Genomic DNA, 23,764 nt, shown 5'->3' with positions numbered 1-23,764 from the left:
CCCCTGTGCCCCTCAGCAGCTCTCTAGGGCTGAATGCACAGTGTGGCCGTTCCCCTCATGCTGGAAATTTAATGTCAGCCAGGTTGCTATATGACACCCTGTGGAGCTGGGTTTCCAGGGCAAATGAATCAAGAAAGGGAAGATGTGACATCTCAAGGGAGGTTGGGGCTGGGAAGGGGTGGGTAGAGAGAGATGTGTTAAAGGATACAAAAAAAAAAAGGATACAAAACTTAGAAGGAATAAGTTATAATGTACTACAGCACTGTAGAATGACTGTAGTTAACAACAATAAATTATATAGTTTCAAGTAGCTAGAAGGAAGATACGGAATGCTCCCAACAAAAGAAATGAGGCCAGATACGGTGGTTCACACCTCAAATCCCAGCACTTTGGGAGGCCAAGGTGGGCAGATCACCTAAGGTCAGGAGTTCAAGACCAGCCTGGCCAACATGAAGAAACCCCATCTCAACTAAAAATACAAAAATTAGCTGGGTGTGGTGGCACGCGCCTGTAGTCCCAGCTACTCGGGAGGCTGAGGAAGGAGAATTGCTTGAACCCAGGTGGTGGAGATTGCATTGAGCTGTGATCATGCCACTGCACTGCAGCCTGGGCGACAGCGTGAGACTCTGTCTCAAAAAAAAAAAAACAAACAAAAAACCGAAATGATAAGTGATCAAGATGATAGATATGCCAATTAACCCATCGGATTACTATACATTATATGTATTGAAGCATTATTATGTACCCCATAAATATGTAGAGAGCTGTCAAGGGAGCTGGGGAGTACTTTTCCCACTGGTAATTGTATATGCTGTGTTTCTAAAAGCTGACTGGTCTCTCACACTAGCTCACTTTCTACTTGAGATATGCCATATTGCAGTGAGGCTAGAATACTGGGAAGAGAAATGACAATCCTTTAGAAAAGAGGGTGGAACCACTGTAAGGAAATGTGGAGGAGGCAGAATTTCACTTTGAACTCTTCACTTCTCCTTTTCTTCATTATTTTTCTTCTTCCTTAGGTAATTCCTACTCAGCTGTGGTCTAAGGCCCTGTGTACACTGAGTTCACAGAGCTTCTCTGGACTGGCTTGTTACTCTCCCCATCCCACTCCTTGCTTCAAATATCATTCCATTAAAACTAGGTCATCTGATTAAATCCTGAATTGTCTTGTTATTTTTTTCTTAGTTTAGAAAAGTAGCAAGCACAATCTGGTTTGTCAGAAAAGAGAGGGTTGAGAGCTAAAGTTAAGTGTCAGGAAATGTGTGAAAAAGTAAGTTTCATCCTAGAGTTTATAAAGGATGAAGATCAAGAGCTGGTTAGGAAGAGTTAACATTGTAAACAATCATTTGAAGTCAATTCAAGCTCCTGGTGCAGAGGAGTTATTATTATATATAGTTGTGGAAAGGAGGCATGAATATTCACACTTTTAGTGCCATACGGTATAAATATACAACAGGCTTTATTAGGGGAAAATCCTAGCTGAGAAAAAGCTGATCCTGCCTCTCTTGGAACTTTTATTCCACAGAGAGGTGTGCTTAGGTGGGGCATAGCTGGATTGGATGCATGATGGCCTGCCTTCCAATAGACAGGAATCCTGCCCTGTAATAGTCTATATATAGTATGGGGCAGGAGAACATCTCTAAGACTATGTAGTAATGGGAGGTCTATGAGTAGGGAATAGGCCTTGTTAGAAAGCGGTGCCTCCAGCTCAGTGGCTGGTGTGTCAGTCTCTTCTTCCATTGAGCTAAATTAGGTGCACCTGAGCTACCAAAAGGAGGGAGGAAAAGAACCTCCAGAGTCTTTGAATTTGATTCTCATCAACTACTGAGTGCTAGGAGAGCTTGGAGTAAAATTAAAGAACAACTGTCAATAATCTTTGAAGAATCACTGAAGAAAAAGGTCCCAGAAAACCAAGAACAGGCAGATATTTTTTGAGACATAAAGGTGGAAGAAGCCTATATATTCCATAAATATTAGACTGGTTAACTTGATGTAAGTGTTCTGTCAATTTCTGCAGTAAGTGCTTGACCACATGGTTGTGAGCAGTTACAAAGGGAAGGGTAATGACCATTGGCACCGTGGATTCACACAGCATAAGTCATACACGGTCACCTTTATGGAATGCCAGAAGCCCACGTCTATCGTGATTTTTGCAAGAGAGTTGATGAACTGTATCATAATGTCTTTCATAGATAATAAGACAGGGAAGTGCTTATTGAATTTGAGTATGCAAAAAATGTTGACTAACTGGTTGATGTCAACCAATGAATGAATGAAATGGGGAAATGATCTTTCAGTGGTATGATTGTAAGTAATATTCTTGCATTGATTAATGATTTCTGGTAGCCCATTCAAACTATATGGTGCTTGCCATTAGTTATATGCCAGATGACGTTTTATTTGACTTTGGGAGTAAATTATTCCTAGCAGTCTCTGAAATTTAGGTTCCAAAGAACCCTAGAGATGAATGATAATTATATGCCCAGTATTATAGGTTATTTAAAATAACCAAACCAAAACTTGTGTGTGCACAGCATGTAACAGTGGTTGGCACGTAGGGGGTTGTGTGTGCACCTGTAGTCCCAGCTACTTGGGAGGCTGAGATGGGAGGATCACTTGAGCCTGGGAGGTGGAGGTTGCAATGAGCCAAGATTGCACCACTGCACTCAAGCCTAGGCGACAGATTGACACCCAGTCTCAAATAAAAATTATCAGCTATACCTTTATTATTAATGAAAGAAGAAAAACAAGTTTAGAAAAAGTCCTTATAAGAGGGAGGAAGTTCTAGAATTAATGGTGATAGTTGCACAAATTATGAGTATAATAAAAACCACTGAATTGTATACATTAAAATGATGGAATTTATGTTATATAAGCTTCATCTCAATAAAAAAATTTTATTAGAAAACAAAGGCAGGAGAGTCAGAATGAAGGAGACACGTGGACAGAAGCAGAGCTGAGAGATGGAGAGAGATTGGAGGATGCCACACTACTAATCTGAAAGATGGAAGATGGGGCCTTGAGCCAAGGAATGAAGGCAGCCTTTAAAAACTGGAAAAGGCTAGTCCAAGTGTGGTTGTATTTACAACTAAATGATCACAACCAGTTACACATTGCTCTGTTGCCTCTCAACTCTCACTGCTTTACTTGGCTAGCCTAAAAAAAAAAAACTACTGAAAAAGAAGAGAAAACAGATTCTCCCTTAAATCCTCCAGAAAGAATGTGGCATCTTGGTTTTGGGACTTCTGACCTGAATTATAAGATAAAAAGTATGTTTTAAGCCAGCTGAGTTTAGGGTAATTTATTACAGCTGCAACAGGAAACTAACACAGCCCACTACATGCCAAGCACAGTTATGTGCTGTGCACATGCAGGTAGCATACCAAAAAGTTTTAGTTTGGTTATTTTAAATTGTAAGGTGAAATAACCTATAATACTGGGCATATAATTATCACTGAATTCCAAGGTTCTATGGAACCCAAAATTCAGAGATTGCTAGGAATAATTTACTCCCAAAGTCAAATAAAACTTCATCTGGCATATAACTAATGGCACACACTATGCCTGGCTAATTTTTTGTAGTTATACTAGAGATGGGGTTTCACCTGTTGCCCAGGTTGGTCTTGAACTCCTGGACTCAAGCCATCCACCTGCTTTGGCCTCTGACAGTGTTAGGATTACAGATGTGAACTACCGCAACCAGCCAGGCAACAAATAAAAATGCTATATATTTATAGTTTGTAATATAATGTTACATTGTGAAATGGTTAAATCAAGCTAATTCATATATTCATTACTTCACACACCATTTTTGTTGTGAGAACATTTAAGATGTACTCTTAGCAGTTTTAAAGTATACAGTGCACTATTATTAACTGTAGTCACCATGCTGTACAATAGATCGACTGAAATTATTCATCCTAACTGAAACTTTGTACCCTTTGACCATCTCTCAGCCCCTGGCAACCACATCCTACTCTCTATTTCTGTGAGTTCAACTCTTACATTCCAGATGCAGTATTTGTCTATCTGTGCTGCGCCTGGCTTACTTAACTTACCATAGTGTCCTCCAGGATCATCCACGTTGTCGCAAATGACAGGATTTCCTCCTTTTTCAGGGGGGTGCTGAATAATATTTCCTTGTGCACACACCACATTTTCTACTAATAGCCACTGCTTATTGAGCATCCACTGTGCACTACGTCAGTTACTAGGAGCTTCAGATGCATTGTCATTTAGCTTTTCATGAGCTGAATTGTTCTTCCTGCCAGCATCCACTCACATAAAACTGTGAGGTTTAACCTCATACCTTGAGGAGATATACGGTGCGGTAGGAGGCAGTGGCTTCTGGGTTGGTGTCCGTGGACTCTTAGTTTTTTCTGAATTGAGAGATTAAAGCTAGTATTCGTTATAAAGTTAAATAGATACCATATGACCCAGTATCTCCACTCCTAGGTATTTACAGACGAGAAATGAAAGCATATGTCCCCAAAGACTTGTACACAAATGTTCATAGCAGTATTATTCATAATACCCCCAAACTGGAAACACCTCAAATGCCCATCAACTGATGAATGGATAAACAAATTCTAGTCGATCTGCATAATGGAATACTACTCAGTAATAAAAAGGAACAAACTACTGACATACTCAACAATGTTGGTGAAGCTCAAAAGCATTATGCTAGGTGAAAGAAACACCAAAAGTACATGACAACGTGAATGTACTCAACACTATTGAAGTGCACACTCAAAATGATTCAGATGCTAAATATTGTGCCATGGATATTTTGCCACAATTTAATACAAAGCTGTATAATGTATGGTTGTGTTTACATGAGATTCTAGAGAAGGCAGAATTATAGTGGCAGCATATCTAATGGCCGTCAGAGGCCAGAGTTTAGGAAGGGTTTGACTATAGAAGGGCATGAGGGAACTTTTTGGGGTGATGGAAATATTCTACATCTTGATTGTAATGATGGTTATAGAATGTTTATATTTGTCCAAATTACTGAATTGAATGCTTAAAATTGGTGAGTTTTATTATTTGTAAATCATAGTTTAATAAAGCTGATACAAAAAAGAAGAAAAAGTTGCTAGGAATTTGAGGGAGTTAAATTCTGTTTTCTGGTAAATTGTAAGAGGATTATTCTCTGCTGTTTTATTTATAAAACTTCTTGTGTGCCAGATCACGAGTAATGAGGTAGAAGGGAATATATTGTCTTCTCATCCCTCACTAGGTTACATGAATATGTTTAGTAACTGCAAACAATATATAGTGCATTTAAAAGTTGCCTTGAGAACATTACCAGCAACCAGTATTCTCAGCGGTGAAAGAAAGAAGACTGTGCTGTTTTCTGCACGTGATCCTTACTGGATTGAGCCTTGGTTACTTGCCACCCAGAGGGGTGATTGAGTTGCAATATTCTGTTGCACCTTTGATGTCAACTTATTTTTGGCTTAAAATTTTTTAAATAACATAAGGTTAAGGAAGGATCATGATAGCTCTATCTTTTCCTCACTGACCTCCCTAGTTCTAGACAAATTCTATACTTTTTTCCTTTCTTTTTCTCTGTGGTCGATGATGTCATTATTCCCTCCCCCTCAAAACCTACCTTCTCCCTTGGTCTCCGGGAATACTGCACTCTAGTGATTTTCCTCCTACTACAGAAATGATTTCATTACCTCTCTGGCTGTTATTTCTTTGTCTTTAGGTCCTTTATGAAAACACAACCTGTTGCCCTATTTTCTCTCCACTTGCCCCTTTAGGATGTCCTATACTCTTCTATAATTATTCTGGTGCGTCTCAGATGTCTTGTTCTGAATTTTCTATTAAGCCTTGTCTCTTATTTCAGCTGCCTCTATGGTATTTTCATCATCCTTTTTGAGTTCCTGTTGCCCTTACTAAACAAACTCCCCTTTTCTTCCATGCTTCTTCCATTCTGGCCTTCTCCATGTCTTTGAGACACTGCTATTATTTCCCCCTCAGGTTTAAAACCTGAAGCTCTGTTATTTTCTTTTTGCTCTGTCCTCTCTGTTTAGTTGTTGAGCAGATCCTTGGTATTTTCTTTGGGGTCTTTCCCTTCCTTTTGGTATTTTTGATACCACTTTATTCTGGGTTCTTGTTGCAGAGTCATATGGCACCTTTATGACATTGTCTAGTGAAAGCTATTGGTCAGGATGACAAAGCAGATTTTATAATTGGGGAGCCATTCTGCCACTGGATCCATGTCTCAGAACCCTACTAAATGACTGAATCACTAGATTACAGGGCTTGACTTTGCTCCTAACAGTATACCTCTTTTGGGATGCTTTAGAAAAGCTTGGTGTTTCCTTTTGCATGTACAAGGTCTCCTTTGCTGCTAACGTCTTCTTTTTCAACTACAGCTTTTCTTCTGTGGTGAACGTATGAGGGTGCTTTCCCTGCACCCCTCTGCACCACCCCATAGAGTCCAGGTTTTTATGATTTTGTGCTGCCTTGAGATTACTTACAGGTTGCTGCCTTTGTGCTCTCTGAACAGTTCCTTATTTCCCCTCCTTACAGTCCTGCCTTACTAATCTTCCAACTGAAAAACACAGAGCACCTGACATTGCAGATTTTCATGTACTGAATTCCTGTATTAGTCACCAAATATATGTGTCTGTTTTTATCTCTCTTGTATTTTTCTCTCTAATTTTACTCTGGAGTTAGGAATCTTTTTTTTTTCCCATAAATTCTCTCCCAATGACCTGCATTCTTTGATAGAATTTGTAAGAGATGTTACTTTGTAGGCTTAGTTGCATAGTTTAAGAAACGTAGGAAGGTTTTGTTAAATAAAAGAAAGATGGTGAAATACAAGTTACACTGTCCGTTACTGGCTGTTTCCAAAAGGGGAGGACTGGCCAGAGCCTGGGTTTCTTAGAGTTTAAACTGTATTCCTGGAAACATGTTATTCACACTTGATTTTCTTTCCATTTGTTTTGGTGGTGAAATATCTGCTTCAGAGTGAAAAGTTGATGAATTATTTCAGAGAATAGGGTATTTTAAGGTGTTTCAGTTATTTTTTCCATCAGAAATTTAAGGAATAGTTAGTAAATATATTTCCAAATAAAACATATTTCATATTACATGAAGAATGACTTAGTAAATGTATTTAAAATAAGGTGTTTATGTTTCTTTGAAATAAAATGAAAACAGCATTCTCAGGCCAGCACAAAAACTAACGCTATTACTTGATTTGGAATCAAGTGGCCACGTGATTTTTCTGAATCATATGACACTGTGTTTATTTACTCTTTCTTTTTATCTTTGGGCATTCCAGAGGGGTATTTGATGCTTCCCTCAAAATGGCTGGCTTCTATGGATTGTACACCTGGCTGACTCATACTATATTTGGCATCAATATTGTCTTCATACCATCAGGTAACAACCATATTACACCTTCCACTGTTCTCTGTTTAAGGAAAGTTAAGCCATTTTACATACGTCTAGGAAATGTCTACTTCCTCAAGTTTAAAAAACTAAATTTTTTGGCTTGAGATCGAATCTAGTCCACATTAGGAACAGAAATATGATTTATAATGTGTTTGTTGCTGTATCCCCAGCAGCTAGAACCATACCCAGCACATAGTAAAAATTGCTATTAGTCTGTTCTGTCACTGCTATGAAGAAATATCTGAGATTAGGTAATTTATAAAGAAGAGGTTTAATTGGCTCACAGTTCTGCAGGCTGTACAGGAAGCATAGTGGCTCCTGCTTTGGGGGAGGCCTCAGGAAACATAATCGTGGTGGAAGGTGAGGGGGAAGCAGGCATGTCTTACATGACTGGAGCAGGAGGAAGAGAGGGGAAAGGTGCTACACAGTTTTAAACAACCAGACTCATGATAACTCACTCACTCACTCACTATCATGAGAACAGCACCTAGGGGTGAAATCTGCCCCCCATGATCCAGTCACCTCCTACCAGGTTTTACCTCCAACATTGGGGATTACAATTTGACATGGAATTTTGATGGGGACACAGATCCAAACCCGTATCAGTTGCCCTAAATGTTTGTTAAATGAATGAATGTTCTAGCACTTGGCATAACATGTAGGACATAATTGACTCTCAGTAATGTTTGAATTGAACTGATTGGCAGGGAGCAATGTGTTGTCAAATAGCATTGTCCATGAGGGATTACATCCCAGGGCAAGATGAATGCTTCTGAGGGCACATAAGCTGCCTCCATACCTCTTAAGATCTGTTGTGGTGGTTCTTCTACTTCTCCTTCCTTTATTTCTATGGCTGCTTGTTTTCCTAAATATCTCTGCCTTCCACATTTGCCTCTACCACTATCTCCCTCTTCCCCCATTTGTCTGTGCTTCCTTCTACATTTTCAAGTTCATTCACGTTCTTCCCTACTGTGATGTTCACAAACCTACCCTCTGGCCTGCAAGCACCTTGTGAGGTGGAGTGGTAGACTTTTCATATAGATGAGAGACCAGTTTTCCAAGGTCACATACCTGGCTTCTGGTAGGACCAGAACTAGAAGCTACATCTGCTTTACTCTTAACCTGGAGAGAAGCCAGATGGAGGAAGAGCGCTTGAACATAACTGCTCTGAACGGGAATGACCTTGAAGCAGGGTCCTTCATCTCAGGATTTTTTCTGTTTATTTTTATTACAAAGAAGCAAAGTAAAGAATATGCTGAGGTTTAGAAAGTAATTTCTGATTGGGCTTTGGATTCAGTATAAGTTTTGACACATGTTCTGTAGGTATATTTATAGGACCGTATATTAACTATTGATTGAGAGTAACAACTCCAGAACCCTCAAATTCTATTGCTTAAGAAGAGATCCATAAATAAGACACAGACTTGGAAAGATTTTTAGTATCACGTTTTAAGATACTGAGCCTTTACTTAGCTAGAAAATTCGGTTAGATAGGGCATATCATTTCCCTAATATTTGAGTTTGTGAGTATTTAACTTGTTTTGTTGGAAATTGTTGAGGAGGAGGAGCTACGGCTTCGATTCTTTTGCTTTGTTAGTGTTTTGCTGATGATGTTAAGTTGCTTTTCTTTTACTCTTTTTTCAGCGTTAGCAGCAATCCTTGGAGCAGTGCCATTCTTGGGGACATACTGGGCAGCAGTACCTGCAGTTCTCGACCTGTGGCTGACACAAGGGTTAGGATGCAAGGCCATTTTACTGTTGATTTTTCATCTCTTGCCAACATACTTTGTAGATACTGCAATCTACTCTGACATATCAGGGTAAGTAAGCCACAGAATTTCTTAAGTTATTAGTGAATCCTCCAGGCATTTCTGTTGTTTTTTTTTAAAGAAGGATTTTTTCCTCTCGGGTATACAAAAGAACTGGTAGTAGGAGTTTTCAGTGAAATAGCCTTTTGTGTTCCCACTGATACAATGAAATTTTCATTTAAAATAATATTGTTTACAAGGCATGATATTTTGGGGTGTTTTTTTTTTTTTGGTGGTTGTTGCCTGAAAGTTCCAGAGCAACTTTTTTTTTTTTGAGACAGTATCTCACCCAGACAGCTGGAGTGCAGGGTGCAGTCATGGCTCGTTGCAGCCTTGAACCTTGAACTCCTGGGCTCAAGCAATCCTCCTGCCTTGAACTCCCCAAGGCACTAGGATTATGGGAATGAACCACCATGCCCTGCCAATATTTTATTATTACATATGTATTATTTATCATATTAATATATGATGTCCTGGGTTAAAACCAAATTGTGAATAATTTTGTCTTGATTTAGTGACATTTAACCTAGAAAAGAATTATGACCTGATGTACATCAAATACTTTAAGTACAGTGAACTGTTAATGATTATATTTATCTCTTCTTTGGTTTTGGAGAAAATGATGTTAGATTATGTGTCTGAGGATTTCCATGTGAAACCAAATCTCAGCAAGTTAATTTCTGGCAAGCAGAGCTCTCTGAAGGTATAATTGGAATCGTTCTGTGATAAATACAGATTAACTCTAAGTCAGAATCAACACTTTAGCCATTTAATACAATAAATAAATGTCTGTTTTCATAGGTTTTGGTATCTCTTTTAGAAATTGCACTAAATCAAGCCAGTTCTCAGTCATATTAAAACTTGAGAGAGAAAATTAAAAGGCTGAACGTCATAGTGTGGTTAACTAGTGTGTCACAGTTGACATTTGAGTAGGACTAAGTATGATTTATACTTAAGTGCTTTTATTTCTTTAAACTTTGCGGTAAATTTTATATTAAGGTTTACAGCTGGAATTAAAGAAATACTGTCTTTTTTTTTTTTTTTTTTTTTTTAAGGCAAAGCCTCCCTCTATCACCCAGGCTGGAGTGCAGTGGTGCAGTCTCACCTCACTGCATCCTCTGCCTCCCAGGTTCAAGCCATTCTCCTGCCTCAGCCTCCTAAGTAGCTGGGATTACAGGCGTGCACCACCACACCTGGCTAATTTTTGTATTTTTAGTGGAGATGGGGTTTCACCATGTTGGTTAGGCTGATCTTGAACTCCTGACCTCAGGTGATCTGCCTGCCTCGGCCTCCCAAAGTGCTGGGATTACAGGCGTGAGCCACGATGCCCGGCCTAAAATACTGTCTTTAAACGTTGTCATTGGGAAATGAAAGGTTTGGCATAAATTGTTTTAGTTTTTAGTAGGTTAAGCTTTTATTAATAAACTCCCACACGTTTTTTTTTTTTTTTTAAAGCTTTAAGGCTGGGCATAGTGGCTCAAGCCTGTAATCCTATCACTTTGAGAGGCCGAGGTGGATGGATCACTTGAGCCCAGGAGCTCAAGACCAGCCTGGGAAACATGGTGAAACCCCTTCTGCACAAAAATAAAAAGATTAGTTTGGTGTGGTGGCACATGCCTGTAGTCCCAGCTATTCAGGAGGCTGAGGTGGGAAGGTCATTTGAGCCTGGGAGGTCGAGACTGCATTAAGCTGTGATTGCAGCACTGCACTCCAGCCTGGGTGACGGAACGGGGAAAAAAGCTTTAAGCATTTTTGATAGTTTTCCTTGAATGTGTTGTTTAGGGAAGAAGTTTACTTAGCAAACATGGAATACTGCCCTAAATCATTTTTTTGGAATGAGAAAGACAAACACATTATGAATATAATATATTGGTTTCCTGAAGACTGGTTCTCCACAAGTCTTACTTTGATTTAACTGTAATATAGAACATCCTTCCAGGATATTTAGTTATTTGCCCTTCACTGAATTGTTCTTCTCATCTATGTTTAAAACTAGAAACAAACAGAATGTGACTTATTTCCCAGTCCTTCTGATGTCAGTGGTCCTTTCTTGTCATTGTCAATGTGCTGTGCTACTGTGTTCTATTTTATTTCATTCCACTTCTGTAAGTGATACTGTAATAAGCTGGAGGGCATTTGTGATTCTCCTGTGAAATAGAAATCTTGGGCTTTGTGACAGATATTTTCCTCAGGAGGCCTTTTATCATTACCTGTGTTAAAAACTGTATTTTAGGAGGTTACCAAAAGTCTGACCTATGAGTAACAGGGATGCTATCGTTGTTGTTGTCGTATAAAAGCATAATTAACTGAATTATATGCTCACTTAATTATCCTTGATGGAGGAAAACTTAACAGGTGACTCCTAACCAGTCCTAAGCCAACATTAACCCATCATAGGCAGGCACCTGAAATGGGTATAAAATATCTATTAACATTGCTGACTTTATTATTTCATTCCTGGAGCTATAAAAAGAGGCAGATGTCACCCATAGGAAAAAAAAATCTTGCATCTCAATGTTATTGCAGTCAGTGTTCATTGTATGCATCGAGGTGATCTAAAGAAAGATCTAAAGAAAGCTGATAATATGCCAAAAAGCATAGTGTATTAAAGAATGAACATTGTATTAGAAATGTATTTCAGATTTACTCCAGTTTTTGTGTGTTAAAGGTCATGCTCTTTATTCCAGAGGTGGCCATCCTTACCTGACAGGCTTGGCAGTGGCCGGTGGAGCATACTACCTAGGCCTGGAAGGAGCAATCATCGGGCCTATTCTTCTCTGCATACTTGTGGTTGCTTCCAATATCTATAGTGCCATGCTAGTGAGTCCCACGAATTCAGTGCCCACGCCAAACCAGACCCCATGGCCTGCTCAGACTCAGCGGTGAGTTAAAGCAGAATAATCGTAAGCTGTGTTTATACATTGAGCTGTCCTGTCTCTGTATTTGATAAGTAGCTTCATCCAGACTTGTCAGGATAAAGGTATTTGAGTACCAATGCTGTGATAAAGGTTGCAGAAGACACTAAGTGAATACAAATCGTTGGCAGAGTTTTGGGTTTCATATACCAAGAAAATTTAAAACCTATATTGGGGCAGGGAGCAGTGGCTCACACCTGTAATCCTAGCACTTTGGGAGGCCAAGACGGGTGGATCACCGGAGGTCAGGAGTTCGAGACCAGCCTGGCCAACATGGCGAAACCCCATCTCTACTAAAAATACAAAAATTAGCCAGATGTGTTGGCACATGCCTGTGATCCCAGCTGCTCGGGAGGCTGAGGCAGAAGAATTGCTTGATCCTAGGAGGCGGAGGCTGCAGTGAGCCCAGATTGTGCCACTGGACTCCAGCCTGGGCAACAGAATGAGAGTCTGTAGACTCAAAGAAAAAAAAAAAACACCTATATTGTTTGAGAATTGTTAATGTCATGAAAAGCCAAAAATAAAGGTAAAAAATTTAATACCATGTGGAACATGGTATACCAGATTGAAAGAGACTCAAGAAATAGGACAACCAGGCCAGATGCAGTGGCTCACACCGCTAATCCCAGCATTTTAGGAGGCCAAGGTGGGCAAATAACCTGAGGTCAGGAGTTTGAGAGCAGCCTGGCCAACATGGTAAAACCCCATCTCTACTAAAAATACCCAAAAAATTAGCCAGATGTGGTGGCAGGCACCCGTAATCCCAGCTACTCGGGAGGCTGAGGCAGGAGAATCGCTTGAACCTGGGAGGCGGAGGTTGCAGTGAGCCGAGATCATGCCATTGGATTCCAGCCTGGGCGACAGAGTGAGACTCTGTCTCAAAGGAAAAGAAAAAAAAAGGAAAAGAAATAGGACAACCAAATGCATGGCATGAGTCTGGGATAGATTTCTGGATTGGGGATGGGAGGAATCTATAAAGAATATTTCTGAAACAATTGGGGAAATTTGAACGTGGACCATATGTTAAATAATATATCAATGTTAAATTTGGTTTAACCAGTTTAATAATGATACTTCGATAAGCAGTGATACAATGATAGCCAGTCATAACCAGTGACACTTTTGTTCTGTAGAAGAATGTCCTTTAAAGATGACCGGTCATGATGTCTGCCACTTATTTGCAAGCAGTTCAGCCAAAACAGAGGGAGAGAGGAAGTGGCTGTAGCAAAATGTTAACAACTGGTGAATCTAGATGAAGGACATATGGTTGTTAATTGTACCAGCATTTCAATTTTGTGTAGGTTTATACATTTTTAAAATACAAAGTTGGGAAAAAATTATTTGGGACACCAATATAGAGTTGCAACGTGTTATTTTGTAAGTACGAATATGAAAATAACAATTGCTGTTATCTGCTGTCACCAGCATTTCATAAAATAAATTATAATGTTTGAAAAATTTTCCCAATTGTCTTATAATTTTCTTAAATTTCTTTAGGTATAGTTTATATATGATGAGGATGTACATCTAAGTAGCCAAATATACCTCTAAATAGACAGGTTGATTTTTCCATATACTCACACCCATGTAACCACTACCCATATCAAGATATAGAATATTTTTGTTATTCTAGAAGGCTTCTCCCTGCCTCATCTCAGACCCCACTGCCTGCTGATATTCTAACTGTAGTCACTTTTCATTAGTTTTGCCTGTTTCTGAACTTCATGTAAAAGAAATCATATGGTAGGTACATACTCACATAGTCAGCCCTCTTTGCTCAACAGTGTGTCTCTGTGTGATTCATTCATGTTGTTGGATGTTTTACTCTGTTCATGGGTCATTCTTTCATTGTTGTCTAATCTTCCATTACATGAATATATTGCAGTCACATTTAATCATTGTAGGACTAATAGATATTTGGGTAGTTTGCAGTTTATGTCTGTTATAATTCAAGTTGCTATACTTTCTTTTTTAAAAAAAATTCTTATTTTGCCATGAACGTTTTTGTACATGTCTTTTGGTGGACATGCGCATAGTACTTACTGTAGTTGGACATATACCTAAAAGTGGAATGTCTGGTTATACATCTGGTTTTAAGTTTAGGTGGATACTTAAAAACAGTTTTCTATGTCGTGTGCCAGAAATTACATTTTAACAACAAAAAAGTAAGAAGGACAGTCTCAGAATAGAAAGTAAAAGATTTTTAACTTTCCATAAACTATATGCATTTACCTTGTTATCTGCAATTGGAAAACACTAGTTTTCCTGCCACTGGATATTCTTGTATAATCAAGGAGTCATTGACAAGTTGTTTCTGACAATGCATGTAATGAAAATATTTTATGCTTTTATGTAAAATTCTTTAACAACATGATTCTGTTTAATTTTGTTTTCAGTGTTATATTTTGTGAAAAGAGACATGGTCCTTTAACTCGGGACAAATGCAGTACAGTCTCTGAGTTAGAGCCGGTTAGGGGGCCATTTTAGCCAATGCATGATCCTTACTTGATGGCAGGGGAAAATCAGTTTTTCCAAAAGAATAAAAGGAGAGATGCTTCGGTGATTTTGACAAGGGCCTTCCCAATTTGGTAGTGGTGACACTATGATATCCTTTTCTGCCTTTGCCTCTTAAAGACAAGTGCTCAGGTACCTGAGATGCCAGCGTGCTCAAAAGCAACAGAATGCACTTGCTAACTTGAGGCTGTGTTCCATGGGCTTGCCAAACACAAAGAAAAAAGAGAATTGATCAATATTTTGCTGTTATTTTGAGTAAAACTTAATGATTTCAAGTTACTAAATTAAGAGTTAGTTTTTAAGGCGAAACAAAAGCAACTTAAATGAATTCTTTTAGAGGTAATAAACCTTTTTAACCCTCTCTCTTTCTAAAAGTACAAAATGCTTATGTGGTATGGCGGAGTAGAAAAAGATAATGTGAGGACCCATGTATATAGCCTTTGTCTTTCAAAGTTACTCATGCACGTAGTTTAAAGAGTCAAATTTCTACAAAACTCAGTGAAAAATAAGGGCTTTGCCTTCTCCCTCTTCCTTTTTCTAAGAGGAACCACTTTTTGACCCTAATTATTTTGGTATTTACCTCCATATCTTGAAATGACATGCTTATTTCTGATTTGGTCATGTATAGGCATCATCTAATAACTTCCCATTTGGTTAGAAGTTAGCTTTCACTACCCATTCCCCCAGAACAAACTGTGATACTGGTTAGATCAGTATTCAGGTTTTACATTATTATGACTTTAAATTATATTCATATTTGAGCCTTGTCATATATTCCAATATTTCTTTACCCCTACGACTTTTGCTTTCTCTTGAGTTAGTAAAGATACTGGTTTTTATTTGCTTTGCTTTCCATGTACTTATAACTAATCCCATCTCAAGCTCCGCACCAGGCACTCGCCTCTCCACTTGGTATGTTCAGTTGCACCAGGCATAGTTGGTCTTCTGAACAAGACTCTCCTGAGTGTCTTGGTCTGCCCCATTGGAGTGCTGTCCTTTTGGCTTGCTGTTCAGCTATCACCTTGGGTATTCCCTCAACTCTCCCTTGCGTTGGAATCCTTATTTCTTATATCCTATATAATTTTCTTTCTTGATTTATTCCTTTTTGGTGGAGCACATCGTGTTGTAGATTTTCAGGAAAATATGCATAGGAGGTAAATTTTGAGGGACGATGCATGTCTGAAAAAGCTTTTCCTAATGTCATACTTAATCCAGTAGCTTTCCTATGTAGGGAATTCTATGCTTGACATTTTTTCTTTAACATTTATTTATTCATTGTTTTCTAGCTTCTAGGATTGTTGTTAAAAGTCAAGCAATTTTTATTCTTGATTCTTGTTAATTTAACTGTTTGAAGACATATAAGATCTTTTTGTTTATCTGTGTTTTTTGTCCTGATGGGCACTTGCTAAGACCTTTAAAAGTGAAAACTTATGTTCTGGTGTTCTGACATTTTTCTTGAGTTGTTTCATTATTTCCTTTTCTTCTTTCAGAAATTTATTTTATTTTGACGTTGACCCTCATGGACTGGGCATTTCACATTTTAAATACTTTCTCTCTTTTTTCACTTGTGTCTTTTTGGCTCCATTTTCTGGGTGACTTCTTCAACTTTATCTTATAGCTTTACTATAGCACTTTCCATTTCTACTTGCACATGTTTTTCAGTCTCCTTTATTGAGATGTTATTTCCTTAGAATAAAATGTGCCTTTTTAGCCTAGAGGTTTATGTTTTGTATGACATGTAACAAATTACACGTTTAGCAGCTTACTATACATTTACGACACAGCTTCTATGGGTCAGGAGTTCAAGCAAAACTTGGTTGGTTCCTCTGCTTAGGACCTGACAATCTGCAGTCACAGTTGGGGTTTCATCTGTGGATTGGAGTCCTCTTTCAAGCGGTCCTGTTGTTGGCATAATTCATTTCCTTGTAGTTGTGTAACTGAGACTCATGGCTCCTAGAGGCTGCCTCTCTTCATAGGCAGCTGATAATCTGGGTTTTTGCTTCTTTAAGGCCAGCAGGAGAGTATTTTTCTAACTTCAGTCTCTGACCCCTAGACTTTTTAAAAGAAGAGCTCACCTGATTAGACCTAGCCCACCCAGCATAATTTCTCTTTTTTAAGTCAGCTAATGAGGGACATTTATGACATCTATAAAATCCATCCACCTTTGGCATACATGTTGAGCATCCCAAATCCCAAGTTGGAAACTCTACAGAATCAGAAACTTTTTGAATGCCAACATGATACTCAAAGGAAGTGTTTGTTGGAGCATTTTGTTTTTTTTTTTTTTTTTTTTTTTTGAGACAGGGAGAGTCTCACTCTGTCACCCAGGCTGGAGTGCAGTGGCACGATCTCGGCTCACTGCAACCTCTGCCTCCCAGATTCAAATGATTCTCCTGCCTCAGCTTCCTGAGTAGCAGGGACTTACAGGTGCATGCCACAGCGCCTGGCTAATTTTTGTATTTATAGTAGAAACAGGGTTTCGCCATGTTGGCCAGGCTGGTCTCCAACTCCTGACCTCAGGTGATCTGCCCTCCTCAACCTCCCAAAGTGCTGGGATTACAGGCATGAGCCACTGCACTCGGCCAGCATTTTGGATTTTGGATTCTTGGATTTGGGGTTAGTATAATGTAAATATTCCCAAATGCAAAAAAGATGTGAATCACTTCTGTTCCCAAGCATTTCAGATAAGGGACACTAACCTGTATTAACAGAACCACAATATCGGGTATTGAAGATGTTTGGCTGTTGGCTCATGTTAAGAATGAGATATGGCCGGGCGCGGTGGCTCACGCCTGTAATCCCAGCACTTCGGGAGGCCGCAGTGGGTGGGTCACCTGAGGTCAGGAGTTCAAGACCAGCCTAGCCAACATGGTGAAACCCCGTCTCTACTAAAAATACAAAATTAGTCAGGCATGGTGGCATGCACCTGTAGTCCCCACTACTCGGGACGCTGAGGCAGGAGAATCATTTGAATCTGGGAAGCAGAGGTTGCAGTGAGCTGAGATTGTGCCACTGTACTCCAGCCTGGGTGACAGAGCGAGACTCTGTCCCAAAAAGAAAAGAGACTCAGAAGCTGTGGTGGATTATGATATGTGTTACCATAATATAATGTGGCAGGGCCACTGCTTTGTCCAGCCCTTAATGTCAGTGATTTTGGTCCCCTTTTTGGGCTCGTGTAGTCCTCAAAGAGCGAGCTTCTAATCTGGCTAGAGACTAAAAGCCTGGCTGCCAGCCTCCCGGGAGCCAGGAGGAGGAAAGGGTCTGGACAGCCTTCAAGATGTAAACATCCACTTAATCTCCCAGTGTTGGGATGGATGCCCACCCTCATTTCTGCCTGTTGTGCACTAGTTCAGAGACTTTTTTTTTTTTTTTTTTTACCTCCAGAGGGGAAAAACCTCTAGTTTTCTGCCAAGGAGGGGAGAGGGTGGAGTCAGCTGCTTGGCTGGGTGGGAGGTGGGGTGAGGCTATCAGAGGGTGTTGTCTTACTGCTCTTTAAGGAAACTGTAGAGCAATCCTGTGTTTTCCCCCACCTCCGGCTCTACTTCCAGAGTTACTTGATGTCACCAGTTCCTAAGCCTGGGGGATTTCTCCGAATAAATCAAAATGTTTCCCGGCCTTTCTCACTACTGGTTTAAGATTCAGCTTTTTAGGGTCTTGTGTTAGTCTGTTTTTCATTGCTATAAAGGAATTCCTGAGGCTAGAAAATTTATGTAAAGAAAATAAGTTTATTTTGGCTCATGGCTCTTCAGACTGTACAAGAAGTATACTGCCAGCACCTGCTTCTGGTGAGGCCCCAGGAAACTTCCAGTCATGGTGGAAGGCAAAGGGGAAGCAGATGTGTCACACGGAGAGAGAGGAAGCAAGAGAGATGACAGGCTGTTCTAAACAAACTGCTTTTACCTGAAGGAATAGAGCAAAAACTCATTTATCATTATTGGGGGGAGGGCACCAAGCCATTAATGAGGGATCTGCTCCCATGGCGCAGACACCTCCCACTAGGCCTCACCTTCAACATTAGGGATCACATTTTAACATGAGATTTGCATGGGACAGACAGCCAAACTCTATCACATATGCCAGATCATAGCAGTCCCACCCGCTTTCCACCTTCTTAGAATTTGTTGCTTTTGCCTCTTAGTTCTTTTTTTTTTTCTTTCATGGCCTTTGCTGTCCATGGTGCAGCCACACTGGCTTTCCATCAGGTCTCAGATACACTAGGTGCCATTGAAACTCTGGGCCTTTGTGCTTGCTGGTTTCTCTATGTGGATAATCCTCCATCTGGATAATCCCCCCATCTTTCCTTCTTAAGGAACTCCTAACTATTCAGATCTCAGTTCGAATGTCAGTTCATCAGAGAAGTGTTTCCTACCCCCAAGATTAGGTTATGGCCTCCTTGCCAGTTTAATGTGTTTATAGTTTGTACCTTGTACTTATTTTTTTTTGGAGTACAGTTTTCATTTATATACTTGATTATTTTTCTCTCTCCCCCATCCCAACTTGACTATAGTTGCTGTTACTGCCAGGGCCAAGTCTGTTTTAATTACTGATGTCAGCCTCTGTCAACAGTATTTTGTACTCAGAATGCTCAATTCCTAGTGGAAGAAATGAATGGGCTGTGAGGGAATAGTAGCTACAGAAGCATGAGCTCTGAAAGGGCTTGGCTTTTTCTAGGAATTTGTATATTGTTACAGTGTGACAATACAGGATAGACAGTTGGCATTTTATTTAACAGACATACCTCTTAATTCCATACCGCAAAAAAACTTGTTGGACTACTATCTTCACACAGATGAATGCCCATTCTCCTAAGGAAAGATTGTAGGAAGGAAGACCTTCTCTGCTGCTCACTGTTGATAGTGAGAATGTAGTGGATACAGCACAGCTTTGGGCTGCCAACTATTTTGGCCTCTACTGAATAATCAGAACCTTTCACTTCCTTTGTTCTCTATTAATAGTGGGCTTGTTTAGGGAGATGGGATGGTAGGGAAAGGCGAAAACATCCCTGTAATCATGCATACTTTCTTGATTTTTGGACAGGATAATCAGACTTGCTTTGATAGACTTCTTTCACTTCTACTAAAAGTTGAGCCGCAGTCTGTGAATATTAAAGCCCAGAAAATCCTGTAAGGAGTATATCCCAGGAAGTCTTTGGGGGATGCTATTCTCCATATTATAGTTTTCCTTTGCCCTCTGTTACACCTTGACAGTGTTGAAGGTGACAACTGGAATGTGGTCCTTTAGGAACTCAGCTTTATGTTTCTCTAGGGAAGATTTAGTAACTTGTGGCTGTTTTTGTACTCGCTTTCTTAATCTGAGGTTTATATCTTTCATAACTAAATACCCAAAGTATAATCAAAAATGAGTATCTGCTGGGCATAATGGCTTATGCCTGTAATCCCAGCACTTTGGTAGCCCAAGGCAGGCGATCGTTTGAGTCCAGGAGTTCAAGACCAGCCTGAGCAACATGGTGAAACCCCATCTCTGGGTCTCTGTAAAGTGAGGCATAAAGATACGCGCCATAAACCATCCCCACTTCTGCAGATCTTTACGCTAACCCTAAGAATTTCAGCTGGGGTGCACTTGCTGTCATTCCACTTTAGAAGATTGAGAAAAGAGAGTAAACTGGGGCTAGAAAGGGAATACATTTGATTTACTTTCTGTTACTTGAAAATTTCCTGAATCTGTTCATCCTCTTTACTCCCAGCGGTGTGACCCACTGCCAGGATTGCTTCAGCAGCCTCTTTACTGGTGCCTGCCTCGAGTTTGGCCCCCCTCTAGTCTGTTCTTCATAGCACCCTCTCTCTGATGTTTCTGAAACATAAATATTCTACTCTGCTGCTGCTTAAAATTCCCACAGTGGCTTCCCGTGGCCTTCAAGATAAAGCTGACATATTAATTTGTCCTGTCAGACTTCTCTTCTCATGCCTTTTTTCTGTCTACTTCTCCAGATTCATCTCTGTGCTGTGTGCCTTGCATTTCATTTTTCAACCTTATTAAACTTGTTTTAGTTACCAGAAGGCAGTGTCATCTTTGCAGTGTTGTCCCCTCTGTAAAGAATACCACTTCCTTCCCAGCCAAGTCCAATATCATGGTCATACAAAGTACCCTTTTTGTGAGAAATATTACTGAAACTGAACTAGGTAAGAAGTCCTTGTTGTGTCCCTGTGGTATCTTATACTTCTGTTGAAACTTAATACATGTTTTATAGATGTGTGTTTAATTCATTGTTTTTTCCCATCAGTTGGTAAACTTTTTGAAGGTGGGAGCTATATCTAACTTGACCACTGTTTTGCTATTCGTAACGTGGTGTTTGGTGCATAGAAAGTGCTAGGTGAAGATTTAGTGAAGTTGTGAATTAGTGAAACCAAAAGCAGATAAGATAAAAAGGATTTTTCAATACAACCTTGAGGCTGATAAAAGAGGATGGGACATAGTAAACCCTAGCCTTAGAACTTTATTCCAAATTTGTTGGAAGGGAGGGGATATGTGTAATAGTGGTTGCATGTGGTCTGTCACAGGATTGTATGCTGGTACTGGTGTAGGAAATATATAGTCAGTGCTGGGGAGCCAGCTAAGTAAGTTAAATTAGTCAGTTATAACTTTCAGGCATCCATAACTTATTCTGCACGTCTAGGAAGCTGGAAGTCAACAAGTCTTCCGTTGTTAAATCATAAAAGATTTAAACATTTACATGGAGGGAAGAGGGTAGGGGGTGAAATGAATTTGTAAAGATCTCATTGAAACTTTGAGGCAAGCAGATCCCAAAATATTTTCAAAGAGCAAGGAATAGTGAGAGACTACACTGCACAATCCCTGTTGCTCTGAAAGGAGGTATAAAATGTTAACAGTCCTGTAGTCCCCCAGTCACCTGTGGTCCCGTTCTGCATTGCTTATTCTTAGATGAGAAATTCTATAACCATGATTCCTTGCAGCATAATAATCCTTAGAATTTGGGAAAGAATACTGTATTTAAATGGTTTAGGTAGGATGTTAAAACATTTTCAGAAAATAGTATCAATGCAGTGTTTATTTTTAACGCAGAGAGTTATAGTTTTGTGAACTTTGCTTATTAGTTAGAGCTGTGCCTCTGTAATAAGCCAAAAACCAAATAATTTCTGCATCTCTAGACTATAGATACTGTTTTCCTGGAGATAGAGATTTGTTCAAGATCAGTGTTACTTCAGTAGGGTTCTATACACACACACACCTCCTGCTCCATCACCCTAATACCCTACATACCTAGAGAGAACATTGAGATGAAAGACTCTTAGTAACTGATTTCTAAGCTTGCTTCAAGTTGTTGGTTTTCTTTGTTTTCCTGAGTCGTTTTGGAGGCTTTCTTGGCCTGGAGACAAAATTTAATAGTAGGTAGGAATTTCAAGGTTACAGCTAAGCTTACTTGTCAACAGAGAGCAGTGACTAGACTAACCACAGCCTTAATCTTATTTAATGTGTCTTTGCCCTGAGGCAGAAATCTTCATTCATAATTTAGAGGAAATGAATAGTTAATAGATATAAAATTGTAGGTATCTGAGAAATTTGAAAAGATGTCAGAGAACCCCGTTGGGTATTAGAAAATGCTTTGTAGTATTAGCCAGTTTTTGACTATTGCTTGCAAAGATTTTCCAGGGCTTTTCAGAATTAAGTGCTACCTGAAATTCATATTGTCTGAGACAGCAGCCAGCTTGGCCTGTAGACAAATGTAAAAACACAAACTTGGGTGAGACTGAAAAATAGCTATCTAGAGCTATAGTGCTGACAGGAGTGTGAAGGTGATTTTTTTTCTCCCCAGACATTTTCTCATGTCTGGAGTCACTTTGATTGTCATTCTAGTTGGATAGAGGCTGGGGATGCTACACAACATCTTATAACGTAGAACAATGTCAAGATTGAGAAACACTGGTTATAGATAGCTAGATAGATAGATAAATAGATATTAATGCATATAAACATGTGTGTATACAAATCTTCACTTTCGGACTTGTTTTCAGAACATAAAAATCTTTAAGAAAAGAAAATTCATTTCAATTATTAGATCAGCCAGCATCTTTAAAAATGGTTGGTGTATTCTTGTCACACATAAACCCTCTCAAAGCCTCAGGATCCATAGCCAGGAGACTCACAGTTTTTCAAAGTAGAGCTGTGCTAGTAGAGGTGTGCTTCAGAGATCCAGAGGCTTAGGGCACCATCCTTGAAAGAGCCTTGAGATAAGTGAACATCCTTGAAGGTAATTTCTTTTCTGTGACATTTTACCTGTTCCCCTCTTAACACTGAAGTATTTTCCTCATTGAGTGCTGCAAGGTTAGTCTTTAATTGAACTCTGCCTTGCCTGTGGGCCTCCTAAATATTTGTATGAATTGAGAGTCAGGAGAGAAAAGGAGTAAGGGAGGGGGCATGATTGTGGAATTACATTTGAAGTTCAGATTGTTTGTTTTGTAAGTTTTTAGGTGATTGTACCTAATGAAAGCTTTTTGTTATCTTTAGTTTCTACTACTGTGAGCTGTTTCTTAAGTTTATGGAACACTTACTTTATATTGTACTTCATTTTATTCCTTCTTCCCTCCCTCCCTCCCTTCCTTCCTTCTTTTTTTTTTGTGGGGGGTGGTGGTGGTGGTGCAGGGTCTCATTTTGTTGCCCAGGCTGGACTGGAGTGGCATGACCTAGACTCACTGCAGCTTCAACCTCTTGGGCTCAGGTGATCCTCCCACCTTAGCCTCCCAAGTGGATGGGACTATAGGCATGTGCCACTATGCCTGGCTAATTTTTAAATTTTTTTTTTTGTAGAGATGTCTCACTGTTGCCCAGGCTGGTCTTGAGCTCCTGGCTCAAGCAGTTCTCCTACCTCAGCCTCTTAAAGTGCTAGGATTACAGGTGTGAGCCACCATGCCTGGCCTTTAGCTCTATTTCTAATGAAAAAGTTGAGTAATTTGTTGACAATAACCAAGAGTTGGTTATTAGTATGAAATAAACTTAGCTTTATTTGACTATGATTTAAAAAATCTGCCAGGCACGGTGGCTCACACCTGTAATCCTAGAACTTTGGGGGAAGCTGAGGTGGAGTTACTTGAAGCTAGGAGTCTGGGATCAGCCTGGGTGACATAGAGAAACCCTATCT

The 23,764-nt window shown here is 39.6% G+C and overlaps 1 protein-coding gene across 4 annotated transcripts in view; it reads left to right on the top strand.

Annotated features, from left to right (window-relative positions):
* The window catches only part of TMEM245 (transmembrane protein 245), a 101,787-nt gene that overhangs the window by 74,613 nt on the left and 3,410 nt on the right, over positions 1-23,764 (top strand). For 3 of the 4 annotated variants that reach the window (XM_017949661.1, XM_017949660.1, XM_003911392.3), the window contains 3 exons: positions 7,301-7,401; positions 9,058-9,232; positions 11,908-12,102. In XM_017949661.1, the coding sequence (XP_017805150.1) occupies positions 7,301-7,401; positions 9,058-9,232; positions 11,908-12,102 (471 nt within the window). The remainder of the gene's footprint in view (positions 1-7,300; positions 7,402-9,057; positions 9,233-11,907; positions 12,103-23,764) is intronic. The other variant, XM_021927290.1, reaches the window with a different exon arrangement.

This window comes from Papio anubis, chromosome 13 (genome assembly GCF_008728515.1).
Source record: "Papio anubis isolate 15944 chromosome 13, Panubis1.0, whole genome shotgun sequence".
In the NCBI taxonomy this organism is placed as follows: Eukaryota; Metazoa; Chordata; class Mammalia; order Primates; family Cercopithecidae; genus Papio; species Papio anubis.
The sequence above is the reverse complement of the archived record's forward strand: the minus strand, read 5'-3'. Positions and strand labels throughout refer to the sequence as shown.